Here is a 12586-nt window from a genome sequence, read left to right on the forward strand (position 1 = left end):
CATTGGACGAGACGGCGGAGCGACGTGGCGCCGAGCCAACGGGAGCTGGCGCCGCGGGCGGGGGCGGGACATCCTGCGGCCCGGGCCGTCCCCGCCCCGCTGCCCGGTGCTGCCCGCGGCCTGGGCCTCCGCCGCCGCCGCCCCGCCCCGCGGCCGCCATGCCGCACAGCTTCAAGCCCGGAGACCTCGTCTTCGCCAAGATGAAGGGGTACCCGCACTGGCCGGCCCGGGTGAGACCGCGGGACCGCGCCGGCGGGGGGACGCAGCGGGGCGGGGGGACGCGGCCCGGGCCGGGCCGGAGATCCCGTACCGGGATGCAGATCCCCGTACCGGCACCCGTATCGGGATGAGGGGCCGGTACCGGGATGGGGACACATACCGGCGCCTGTTCCGGGATGAGGGGCCCGTACCGGGATGCAGATCCCATAACGGTACTCGTACCGGGATGGGGACCCGGTACCGGCATGGGGTGTCCCGTCCCGGGATGGGGGACCTGGTACCAGCACCTGTCCCGGGACGGGGGCCCGGTAGCGGCATGAGGGACTTGTACCAGCACCCATACTGGGATGGAGATCCCATAACGGCACCCATTCCGGGATGGGGACCCGGTACCGGCATGGGGTGTCCCGTAGCGGCGCGGGGGACCCATACCGGTATCTGTCCTGGGATGCGGACCCGGTACTGGCATGAGGGACCTGTACCAGCACCCGTACTGGGATGGGGAGTCTCATCCCAGCACCCGTACTGGATTGAGACATCCCATACTGGGATGGGAGCTCTCGTACCGGCACCTGTACTGGGATGCGGACCCGGTACCAGGATGGGGTGTCCCGTACCGGGATGGGTGCTCCCATTCCAGCACCCATACTGGGATGGGGACCTGCTACGGGAATGGGCCATCCTGTACTGGAATGGGTGACCCCATGTCAGCACCTGTACTGGGATGAGGACCTAGTACTGGGATGGAGATCCCCTACGGGCACCCATGCTGGGATGGGAGCCCAGTACTGGGATGGGGTCCTGCGCTGGGGTGGGGGGTCCCACACCAGCACCCATACTGGCACTGGGGTTTGATCCTGGGAGGTGGGTGTCACGTTGGCACCTGTACCAGGATGGAGAAACCCAGACCAGGATGGGGGTCCAGGACTGGAATTGGGGTCCCATACTGGCACCTGTACTGGGAGGAGATCCTGTGCCAGGCTGGGGGTCCCGTACTGGCACCCACACCGAGGGAGAGAGGGGGGGTCCCACACTGGTGCCTGTATCTGCCAAGGGGTGGGGGAGACCTGGGGGACCCCTCACCAGGAGGGTGTTTGACAACCCCGTGCGGGGGGACCCGGGACCCCTCTCTCCTGTCCCAGTGGCACCCTGAGTCCCTTTGGGCCTGCACCCAGGGGACACCCTGACCCCCTCGGGGTAACCGCGCAGGGCCTCAGCCCTGCTTCACCCACCAGGAGCCCTGGCCTGGGGACCCTCTGTCCTGCTGGGGTGACCCCTGCCACCCCCCTCCTCTGCTGCACCCTGAGTGCTCCAGGCACCCCGACCCCCTGGGGGTGTCCCTCACAGCCCACCCCCTGCCCCAGCACCCCGGAGGAGTCCTGCCCCCTGCCCTCCATCCTCATCCTCATCCTCCCACTGCCCAGCAGGGCCCTGCCCCTCCAGAGACCCCCATTCCCCTTCCCAGCCTGGATGTCACCCACTCTCTGTCCCCCATTCGGGACAGAGGCAGGAGGCCTGAGTTTGGGGAGAGGTGGGGGACAGAGCCGGGGTCCGGGGCTGTGTCCCTTGGTGGGGACGGGGCCGCACACACTGGGGACAGCCCCTGGGTGTGACACGTGCGGGGGGCTGTGGCCGAGTGCTTGCGAGGTGCGGGATCGGAGGGTGCCGGTGCAGTTTGAGGGGTGCGGATGGGGTGATGGAGCGTGCGTGGCGGGGGACAACTGGTCCCGCCGGCCAGGTGACAGCGTTGTGCTGTGGTGGTGCCTGGAGGAGACCCGGAGGAGCGGGCAGAGCGGGGGCCGGCGTAGGACGTGCTCACCGGGGAGCGCGAGGCGGCTCGGGGGCTCGGATGGGGGTCTGCGGTGGTCCCCGGCGGCAGCTGAGGGCGAGGCAGGTTCATCTGCTTGAAGGTGTCCGATGGCAAGAGACTGGCAGGTGGAAACCATGTGGGATCGGGGCCGGCAGGTACCGGGGAGGCTCAGGGTGCCGGAGACAACGATGCTTGGCTGCACCACGCCGTGAGATCTAGGATGCCGTCCCCGCGCTGTCGTGGCTGGCCTGGCGCCGAGAGGACTCGGTCGTTCCAGGAGAGCCCTCGCGCTGCCAGCGTCTGCAACCCCTCCTGCTTTAGCTCGCTTGCTCTTTTGGGGAAGGCTCCCCCCTGCCCCGAAGACCTCCCCGGCACGCGGGGCAGCCCCTGCACACCCCAAGGCTCCCGCCTGCGGCTCTGCCCGCAGCCCAGACCACGTGGAGCAGACAGACGGGCGCTGGAGCCGCGCGTGGGAAGAAGACGGGGTGGCCCACGCGTTCCGCTGGCAGCGGGGCTTTTCCTGCGGCCGGTCTCCAGCCAGGAAGGACCCTCAGGCTGCCCCGTTGGAGCAATCGCCCCCCACCCTGGGCTGGAGGGGGCTTCCCTCGGGCGTCCCCCCCCGAGGCGGCTCGTGCGATGGATCTCTGGGGAGTAGCACAAGGCCCGCGTTTCCCTGGGCGTTGAGCCCGGCAGCGGAGAGACGACCTCGCGCCGAGCTCTAGCCGTAGAGCATCCGTGCCGGATCCCTTCTGTTACTCTTCTAGAGATCCCGCCGGGCCCCGATGCCGCAGTGGGACTCTTGTGCGTAGCAAGGTCCCCGTCCGGGTGCTTTCTTGCCGTGCTTGCCTCCAAGCGGGTGCGGGTGCCGGAGGCCGACGCTGCTAGCCGGGGCTGACGTGCCTCCCAGAGGACGTGCTCAAGCCACTCTCTCTGACCACCTCCTGCTTTGGGTTTCCTTTCAGATCGATGACATCGCGGACGGCGCTGTGAAACCCCCACCGAACAAGTACCCCATCTTCTTCTTCGGCACCCACGAGACGTAAGCGCTGCCTCGCTCCCCTCTCTGGGCTTTTGCCCCGCTGCCTCTGCTCCGGGCTCACCTCTGCTTTGTTTCTCTCCAGCGCCTTCTTAGGCCCTAAAGATCTCTTCCCTTACGAAAAATATAAAGACAAATATGGGAAACCAAACAAGAGAAAAGGCTTCAACGAGGGATTGTGGGAAATCCAGAACAACCCTCACGCCAGTTACAGTGCCCCTCCGGTGAGTGCGGGCCTCGCGTGGCGGGGGGGCAGCGAGGACGTGGGCTGCCGGCACCCCCGCCTCCTTTCCTCCGAGTCGCTCTCCTCCTTTTTCTGCTTCTCATTGCTACGGTGCCTGTGCGCTTCCAGCTCGCAGATCGGCTTTCTCGGGGTTGAAGTAGCTTCCCTTCCCTGCCCTCTCCCTTCCTGAGGGAGTCAGCCCTCCTCCTCCTCCTCCTCCTCCTCCTGCTCCTCCTCTGGAGGAAGATGCCTTTACCCCATCTTCAAGGTGGAACCGGGGATGTGCTTTGTGCCGCTTGTCCAAAACCACGGAGGATTTCGTTGTCGGAGTGAGAACCTGAGGCTTGCTCGTCCCCGGCTCCCGGACCTGCGTGTGTGGTGTTGGGCAGTCCCCCTCTTCATCCATTTCTGAGGTCCTGAGCCAAAAGCCGCTGGGCTGCTCCTTCAGCGGGCTTCAGAGCAGGCCGGGAGACGGCTCTTTGCTGAAATTGCTTGCGTGGGCATTTTGTAACCATAATTGTGTGATACAATTTATTGTATAGCGATCTTCAAAGAAGGCGTCCAAAGCAGCTTCATAGGCAGTTGGTCTGAAGAGGCAGAGGAAGGTTTTTAAGGTGAGCTACAAGGACAAGGTGGTCTAGAGGTAGGCAGGCTCAGGGAATGAGCCCCCCGGCTGTGCTGCTGCCAGTGCAGGAGAGAGGATGTGGTTTGAGTAGCTGTGGGAGATGGTTGGACCCCAGACCGCAGACATAGGGTAAGGTGAGACCACGGAGATGCTTGAAAACCTGGAGAACAACTTGAGCTTGTTGGGCGGGAGGTTGGTGATGGTGAGGGAGGCAGCACCCGCTTTTTCCAGGGACTCCACCGTGAACTCCCAGCAGGGGTAAGAAACCTGTTGGTGAAGAGCCTGCTGTGATTGAGGGACCGAGGCAATGCCAACGGCCCCAGCAAGGCTGAGGGTTCACCAACGCCAACTGCGTTTTGTGGCCAAAATGCCTGGAGGAGCAGAAGAAGAGACTGAAGTAGAGGTCTTTTTTGGTTTTGTGACCTAAATGAAAGAGGTGCCAGGAACAGTCAAGGATGGGGAGAGGCTTTCCAGCAGGAAGGCTCCATCATTGGAAGAATCCCAGCTCTAGGAAACCCCTTGGGTGCGATGTCCTTGCGTGAGGAACCTCAGGATGGGCTGGTGAGAAGCCAGGAGACCTTCCCTACGTGGGAGTGAGGGAGCAGGACACAGGAGATCCCAACTGGGAAGAGTGGTGGCCGCCACGCTGGACTTCTTGTGTGGACCTTTCCCGTGGGGAAGGTGTGTGATGTGCTGTGGGGTGAAGCCATCTGAGAAGGAAGAGGTCTGACCCGAGTCGAGGGCTGGTGGCCAGCCCACCAGAGGAGAACGGCTGCTCCCTGACGCCGGAGGAGAGGCTGAACTGAGCCACCCAGCCCTGCTTGTCTGGCGCCGTTAGGGCAGAGGAGGGCTGGGGTCCGCTCGCCCAGGAGGGGCTGGCAGGTCTGGGCTTCTCCGGGGGTCTTTGGCAGAGCGTGAGGATGGCGGGGAGAGGGGAGCGAGGCGGCAGCAGCGGGTGGAAGCCGAGCTGGGGGATCCGGAGGGAAGGTGTTGCTGGTGGTCTCGGGGTGGTGCGTGAGGGGCCTTGGGAAGGGGGTGCAGGGGAATTAGAAGGGGGTCAACTGAGTGTCCTCACTGAAGGGCTGGTCACGTTGTCCCCCTGCCCACGCCGAAGGGTTCTGTGCCGGGAGGGGAGGCTGCCGCATGCTCCCCTGCACGCACACCTCTCTGCTCAGCGCTGCTGTCCATCGCTTGTCACCCTTTTGTGCCCCTTCTCCTCTCCCCCCGATATGCCACAGGCCCCTCGGGGCGATAACGCAACTCTCATCTCCGCTGTCTTTAGCCTGCGAGCTCCTCTGACAGCGACGTTCCCGAGAACGACCCGATGGGGGGAAGCGATGCGGGTGACGATGAGGAAGACGCTGCCATGGCTGCAGTCGCCACGGAGAAAATGGAAAGCGATGAGGACTCGGATCGAGGCAGCGACCACAGCGGGCTCAAGCGGAAATCGCTGGCTATGAAAGTGAGTGTGGGCTGAGGCGGTTCCACGCAGCGGGGACGGGAGGGTGTCCTGGTCAGGAGGACGTTGATACGGTCATTGGGTCCACCACTGAGCTTTCGTCCACCATGCAGCATGTCAAACCCACCGTGGCCGGAGGCGGTGAAGTAATCAACTCCCTCTGGATTCTCCGGTGGGAAATGGGGTTCGGTGCATGTCCGGGGGTCTCGCAAGCTGTCTCGTGTGGTCTGTGAGGTGGTGGGACAGCCGAGTCCTGGTGTGGTTTGCAGCCAGGAGGAGAGACTGGAGCTGCGGATCTCTTCTGAGTGCACGTGGCCGCTCTTGCAGGGCCAGTTGGGAAGAGCTGGGGAAAGCCCCTTCCCAGCAGGCGTTGGCTTTCTGTTGTGGGTGGAGGGGGAGCGGGCTTCTCTCACGTTGTCACTTCTCGGATATTAGATGCCAGTGGCAAAACGGCCCCGGAAATCCTCCAGTGACCTGGATCAGGGCAGCCCCTCCCTGACAGAAGAGGAGAACTCGGAAACGTCTTCTGAGTCGGAAAAAAACAGTGATCAGGTGAGAGGGGTTTGGGATATGCTTGTATGGAGGCTGGCAGGGCGGTGGGGAAAGGGCTGGAGGAAGAGCATCGCCGTCCAGGGGGGCAGTGGCTTAGGGGAACCTGACTGGCTTCTGAAACCATCATGAGACCGTTCCCCATTTCTTCATATCTGTGTTTTCGTCCAGGACTTCACTCCCGAGAAGAAGCCAGTGGCCAGGGCTCCCCGGAGGATGCCGGCAGGGGGGAGGAAGAAGAAGGTAAAAGACCCCTGGTCTGCAGTGCGGCGGGAGGGAAGCTGGAGAGGAGTCTGGGGTCTGTGCTGCCTGGAGGGGGGGCCGGTGGGTGGCAGGGCTCTGCCGTGGGCTGGGTGTAGGTTCAGCGCTAGGAGGGACCTCGCTGATGCCTCAGCGACCCGGTTGTGCCCCGTGCTGCCGTGTTTTGGGGTACGCTGCTGAGCCGCTGCCGCCTCCCCGGTCCAACCCCGTTCTATGCCCGCAGAAAGTGGAGTCCGGCTCTGACTCAGACTCCAAAGTGGACTCGGATTCAGAAATGGGAAACGCGACGGTGGACATGACCAAGTCGGACTCCAACTCCGATTCAGACTCGGACGTGTCTGTGAAGAAGGCTCCGCGGGGCAGGAAGCCAGGTAACGCCAAGGAGGCTTCTTCCACCACTGCTGGGCCAATGCTGGCCTCCTCCGGGGACTGGAGAGCGTGTGAGATTGGGGGCTCCTGAGGCTCTGGGGTCCTCTTCTGTTGTGGACACCTTCCAGCCCGTATCTGAAGATCCCTCTGCCCCCATGATTTGGGGCTGTTTTAACAGAGGGACAACCAGGGCTCCTGCTGAACATCTCCCCGTTGTCTTGCAGCTGAGAAACCCCCTCCCAAGCCCCGTGGCAGGAAACCGAAGCCCGAGCGTGTCCCGACCAGCTCCAGCAGCGACAGGTGAGATCAGCTGGGACACTGTCACCCTCGGGGCTGGGCTGGAGGGTCACCCACCTTCCCTCCGCACCAGGGGTCCAAGCGTGCTCTGTCCTTTGCAGCGATAGCGATAGCGACGTGGACCGCATCAGCGAGTGGAAGAGGCGAGATGAAGAACGACGGCGGGAGTTGGAGGAGAAGAGGAAGAGGGAGCAGGAGGAAGAGATCCGTCGACTCCGGGAGCAGGAGAAGGAGGAGAAAGAGAAGAGGAAGGAGAAAGCAGAGAAGGGCGAGGAGATGCACTCGGACTCAGACAGCAGTGCGGAGGACGAAGTGGCCAAAAAGGGCCGGAAAGGTCGGGCCAAGGCCCCATCCTCCTCGGACTCTGAACTGGAGCTGGAGAAAGAGGTGAGTGCAGAGCCGTGGGGAGCTGGGGACAAACAGACAGCCCGTCCTCTCGGGTCAGGCCAGCAGGGACCTCCAGGAGAGGCAGGGACTTGCTGTCTCAGTCTGGCGTTACGCTGGGATGGCCCACGGAGCACTGGGAAGGGTTGTGTCCGTAGGCGCATCCGTGCCTTGTAAATGGGAGCTCTTCTCCTGGCCCAGGACGTCCCATCCAGCTGTGGGTCTCGCATCGCCACGATGCTCTCCCTCCCACCGCAGTCATCGGATTGGCTCCACTGCCCTCCCTGGAGCCTGCAGGAGCATCAGCCGGATTCGGCTGAAGCCCAGGGAAGGGTTGCAGACGGCTCATAGGAACCACGCTGCCCGTGGGCAGAGGCAAGGTCGCCTTGTAGCCTGGGGAGGGGGAGCCAGGAAAGCGACCCGAAGATCTTGAGGTCTGGAAGGATGCCAGTCGGGTACTGCAGGCTGGGTGGGCCACTTTAGGTACCAGGGTATTTACTTTTGGAGCAGCACACCCCTGTGTGCACACCCAAGTCCTTTTTGATCCCGTACGGGGGCTGCCCCTGCACCCAAACCGACTTGCAGCAGTGGTGTGATGGGTGCTGGATCGTGCCCAGCCGGGGCCGGGGCACCGTCTCCCTCCCACGGCGGGGAGGGCTCTGCCGCTCTCGCCTGCATTGTTCTCTCCTCCAAGGTAAAGAAGCCGGCGAAGAAGCAGCCCTCGGAGTTGTCAAGGAAACCGAATCAGAAGGAGAAGAGGGGCCGAGCAGAGGAGAAACCACGGAACAAGTCAGCATCTCCTCTCCCCGCATCGGCGCTTTCTTCCCCTGGGGACAGGGCCGTTCCCCCGCTGCTGCCCAGCCCGCCCCGGCTGACACCCCGGGCTGGGGCTGGGGCTCCCCGTGGGGCTGCCCCCGGGCCAGCAGCGCCCGTGGAGGGGCCGGGCTGTTTCCTCCCCTCTTGTCTCCTAGAGCTGAAGGGGCTGGAGGAGGTGTCGGGGGGCACCAGGCTGAGCTTCCCTGGTGTTTTCCGTCTCACAGGGGAAGATCCTTGGGGTATCGCTTTGGGGCTCTTGCCTTTCTGCAATCCCGGGAAGCTGGGGCATGGGGGAGCTGCTGCCTCAGGGCTCCTGTCTGCCTGCGAGCCGGGAGATGTGTGTGAAAGCGTGGGTGGAGCGTGGCAGGGCTCTGCTGCCTGGCTTGCACCGTTGGGCAGGCCCGGGGGGATGTGCCGATGTGTGCCGTCACCCTTCTTGTTAGCCCAGCAGCGAGCAGGTGGTTTCGCCTGAATAATCTTATCTCTTTCCTTTGCCTCCCACAGACCTTTGAAAGTGGAACGAGGCCGGAAGAAATCTGACCTGATCCCCGAAAGGAGGATGGAGAAGAAAAAGGGTGAGAGAGTCATTGCTTGCTGTCACAGAGGAGAGGAGAGGGAGAGAAGGGATCCAGGGTTGGTTCCCCCGTCCCGAGGAAGGGGAGGGATCTTTCCCACAGGGCCCTTCCCAGCACTGCTGTGGTCCCGGCATCGTGCAGGAAAGTATTTACAGGGTGTGCAGAGACAGCGAGCTTCCCTATCTATATACATCCCCTCCTGATCTTGGCACACCCCGACACATCCTCGTCAGAGAGGCCCCTGGGGCTGTGTTTGACCTTGGAGATGCAGGAGGAAACCAAACCCTTGCTGGGGGAGAGGTCCCGGGCTCCGGGCAGTGCCGTGCTCTCCTCCAGTGGCCTGATGCCTTGGCCTGTCTCTCTTGCTGCTCCAGAGCCCACAGTCGAAGAGAAACTTCAGAAACTTCACAGCGAGATCAAGTTTGCCCTGAAGGTGGATAACCCGGTGAGTGCCCGAGAGCGGTTGGCCTGGCCTGGGAGGTCCCCGCTTGTCGTGCCCTCGGCCACCGCGTGAGCCTTGCCCGGCTGCGATACCCGGGGGTGCTCAGCCTGGCTGCGCCTCCTCCTCCCTTTCTGGGTGCTGGGTGGCATCGGGGGACCGTGCTCCACGCAGCGCTGCCCCAGGTGCCCACAGGGAGACTTCCAGGCAGCTTCTGATCTTGGTGCCATCCTTGCAGGACATCAAGCGGTGTCTGAATGCGCTAGAGGAGCTGGGCACGCTCCAGGTCACCTCTCACATCCTCCAGAAGCACACCGACGTGGTGGCTACGCTGAAAAAGGTAGGGCAGAGGGCTGAGTCCCTGCCTGGAGGGAGCGAGGAGCGTGCTTGGGTCACCCCAGCTCTAAGGGCGTCCCTCCTCCCTCTTTCTGGTGCAGATCCGTCGCTATAAAGCAAACAAGGACGTGATGGAGAAAGCTGCCGAAGTCTACACCCGGTTGAAGTCGCGCGTCCTGGGACCAAAGATGGAGGCGATCCAGAAAGCCAACAAAGCCGGGCCTGAGAAGGACAAGGGGGAGGCAGAGAAGGGCCAGGAGAAGCTGTCGGGAGGGGAGACACGGAATGAGAAGGGGGAAGAGGAGACGAATGCTGGTAAGGCTCCCTGCGTGTCTCAGGGCAGTTCCCTGCTCTGTCCGGGCACGTAGCGATCCCGGGGTTCTTCTCAGGGCACAGCACGTCCCGCTGGGAACCGGGGACGCGAACAGGGACACAGTACGTCCCGCTGGGGACCGGGGACGCGAACAGGGACACAGTACGTCCCGCTGGGGACCGGGGACGCGAACAGGGACACAGTACGTCCCACTGGGGACCGGGGACATGAACAGGGGTGGCTCCTGGCCTCGGTGGTGGAGGGGATCGGCAGCCACGCGTGGCACCTCCAGTCCCTTGTTCGCTGGAGTGCCAAGAGTGGGAAAGGACTGAATATTGAACGCTCACGGCAGTGAGAACAGAGGGCAAACCTCGATGCCCACGCCCTGCCTTTGGGTGCCTCTGGGCTGATTTTTGGGCCAGGACGGCTCCTCGCTGCCAGCTTGAGAGCTGGTCCAAGGCACCAGGGAGATGAAGGAATGCGGAGACGCCCTTGGACGCTGGCTCAGGCTCTTGCGCAGGCGGCTGGTGACTGGGATCTTCCACCCTCGTAGCCAGGTCCCTGCCTGGGGATGTCCTGGTGATGCTGCAAGAGCCTTCCCGGAGGAGCTGATGGGGAAAATCCGCTCTGATGCCTGCCTCTGGGCTTGGGGGATGGAGTCTTTGGGGCCCTTCCCGTAGCTGCCGGGGTCAGGCCAGACCTGGGGTCCCCTCGGCCTCAGCTGGGTGTCCCTTGCCTGGATGGGGACAACCTGTGGCCATGGGTGTTCGGCTTGCTCAGCCCCTCGTGGGTCAGGGTGGACGAGGTCCGCCATGGGGACCCGAGTGTCTGAGCCTCTCTCTTCCCTTTAGACTTGTCGGGTCCTGTGAATGGTGAATCCCTGTCCCAAAAAGCGGAGGGCACAGAGGAGAAGGACAAAAGCCAGGGGCCGGGAGCCGGAGAGCCGGAGGCGTCCGCCGAGGAGACCCACAACAAGTGAGCGTGCGCGGGGCAGAGCTGGGGGCTTGGGAGCTCCCCTGGACCTGATGCGCGTCCCAGCTGGGCTCTTGCAGGGATGATCTGGGGGGGTCTCATGGGTTGTGTCCGGCTTTTCCCGGCTTGGGAAGGAGCCTGGGGCGCAGGAGAGGGGCAGGCAGACGGGCAGGGAAGACGCTCGCTGAGATGCCTGTGCTCTCCCCCAGCAGCGTGCAGGACTATCCCAAGGTCGAGCGAGCCGGGCCGGAGCGGGAGAGGGCTCGCGGGGAGTCAGAGGCTGTGGATGACGTGGAGGAGAGCTGAGGAAGCGGCTCCCGCCCGGAGGAGGAGGCGGAGGGTCTACGAAGGGAGACCGGCCTCTGCCTCGTCCCCTGCTTGAGTTACTTCACTAAGTCACACAGTAGCTGATGTCCTAGGTCTTGTCCTGTGCCCCCGGCCCCGCAAAAGCACCGACCGTGGCGGGGGCTGTGCTGGTTGTCTGTATTTGTCCCTTCTTTTTTTTTTTGTTTTGATTTTTTTTGTTTTGGTTGGTTTTTTTGTTTTGGTTTTCCCTCCTACCTAATTTCTTGTGATTTCAACCGACATGAAATGAATATAAAGGGTTTTTTAATGAAAAACACAAGGAGCCCTAGTGTCTGTTTCTTGAGGCATCGCTGACTGTGACGAGGGGAGGGCAGGAGCATCCCCCTGCCCAGGGCCGGGACTGGAAAACGTCCCCACGGGTCCCCCCTTCCCTCTGGCCCTGGCCCACCCTACGAGCCAGGACCAGGCACCCATGGGTGTCCCGGCCGGGCCCTGGCAAGGGGAGCGGGACGGCCAAACCGGGCTGCTTTCTGCTTGATTTTCCGGCGCCTGTGCTGGGCTCTGCCTTGGACACGGGGGCTTCTCCGAGCCCCGTTCCCCACCATCATTTTCTCTCCGGCCGGAGGCAGCTGCTGGAGCCAGGTCCCTCTGCTCCAGGGCAGCGGTAGGGCTGGGCCACCAGCTTTTGGGTTAAAAACAGAGTAAAAATGGTGTGTTCTCTCCTATCTTGGCCAGGGAGGGACCGAACCGTGGCAGCATCCTGCCTTGTGCTGGGCAGCATCTTTGTCTGTCTGTCTGTGCTCTTTTGCAAAGATCCGAAGCTTTTGTACATGTAAAATAAAGATGTTCCCAGCTCAACCAGACGCTGCGTCCTTGAGTCCTGTTTGTGCCGGGGCGGAGGGAGGATGCCCTGACCCCGCTTTGAGGCTGCTGTTGCCGTAACTCTGCCCTGGGGAGAGGGTTATTTTTTTTTCGCAGGGCTGATTTCATGCTCCTGCCCTCCGTAAACAAAACCCAAATAAACTCCCCCCCCCCCCCCCCCAAAAAAAAAAAAAAAGCCCCGCGTGCCTCTTGCCCAACTGCCGGGAAGCGGGAGGCGGGGGGCGGGGGGGGAGATGGGGGGAGATGGGTGCTGCTGCCCGGGGCGGGCCGGGGGCTCAGCCCCATCCTTGGGCTGGGGAGACGCGGAGAGACACGGGGAGCAACCCGGCCCCTGACGCTGGGGCAGGGGGACGGGGACACAGGGACATGTCACCGCACCCCAGGAGGGGCTGGTTAAGCCCTGCACTTGTGTGAGCCCCCCCTTGGGACATCACCCTGAGTCGGGGAGGGGATTTAAAGGCAGATGATAGGAGGTTTGTCTGTCCGTCCCCCCGAAACCTCCCCCATTGCCTTTGGCTGTGGCAGCCCCCATGGTCGCAGATGGCAGCACCGGGGGGGGGGGGACACGACACAGAATAACACCGAGACACGGACGTGAATGCGAGCAGAGCCGTGTTGGTGCCACCGAGGACGCAGCAGGGTTTCAGACCCTCGCACGGCCCGGGGCGACGGCTGCGGCTGGTTGAATTTGGGGCACCCCTAGGTTTTGGGGGGT

At 63.2% G+C, this 12586-nt stretch overlaps 1 protein-coding gene across 4 annotated transcripts; it reads left to right on the top strand.

Moving 5' to 3' along the window:
- Positions 1-37: 37 nt before the first annotated feature.
- Positions 38-11852, top strand: HDGFL2 (HDGF like 2). Of its 4 annotated transcripts, none has more exons than XM_075524584.1 (16): positions 42-230; positions 2992-3068; positions 3151-3289; positions 5196-5375; positions 5808-5924; positions 6093-6164; positions 6406-6553; positions 6776-6851; positions 6950-7235; positions 7927-8021; positions 8553-8623; positions 8998-9068; positions 9301-9402; positions 9500-9713; positions 10563-10686; positions 10896-11852. In XM_075524584.1, the coding sequence occupies exons 1-16, from the start codon at positions 159-161 to the stop codon at positions 10987-10989; spliced, it is 1938 nt and encodes a 645-aa protein (XP_075380699.1). In that variant the 5' UTR covers positions 42-158; the 3' UTR covers positions 10990-11852. The 4 variants fall into 4 exon arrangements, with proteins under 4 accessions (XP_075380701.1, XP_075380699.1, XP_075380700.1 ...); XM_075524582.1 differs by having other exon boundaries at positions 52-230; positions 10893-11852; XM_075524586.1 differs by lacking the exons at positions 2992-3068; positions 3151-3289 and having other exon boundaries at positions 38-230.
- The last annotated feature ends 734 nt before the right edge of the window (positions 11853-12586 follow it).

This window comes from Mycteria americana, chromosome 24 (assembly GCF_035582795.1).
Source record: "Mycteria americana isolate JAX WOST 10 ecotype Jacksonville Zoo and Gardens chromosome 24, USCA_MyAme_1.0, whole genome shotgun sequence".
NCBI lineage: Eukaryota > Metazoa > Chordata > Aves > Ciconiiformes > Ciconiidae > Mycteria > Mycteria americana.

Excerpts from the sequence above, each read along its gene's own strand:
- HDGFL2 (XM_075524582.1), top strand. The coding sequence starts at position 159 with ATGCCGCACAGCTTCAAGCCCGGAGACCTCGTCTTCGCCAAGATGAAG. Across the intron at positions 3,290-5,195 it reads CCAGTTACAGTGCCCCTCCG|CCTGCGAGCTCCTCTGACAG; the intron begins GTGAGTGCGGGC and ends CGCTGTCTTTAG. Across the intron at positions 5,925-6,092 it reads CGGAAAAAAACAGTGATCAG|GACTTCACTCCCGAGAAGAA; the intron begins GTGAGAGGGGTT and ends GTTTTCGTCCAG.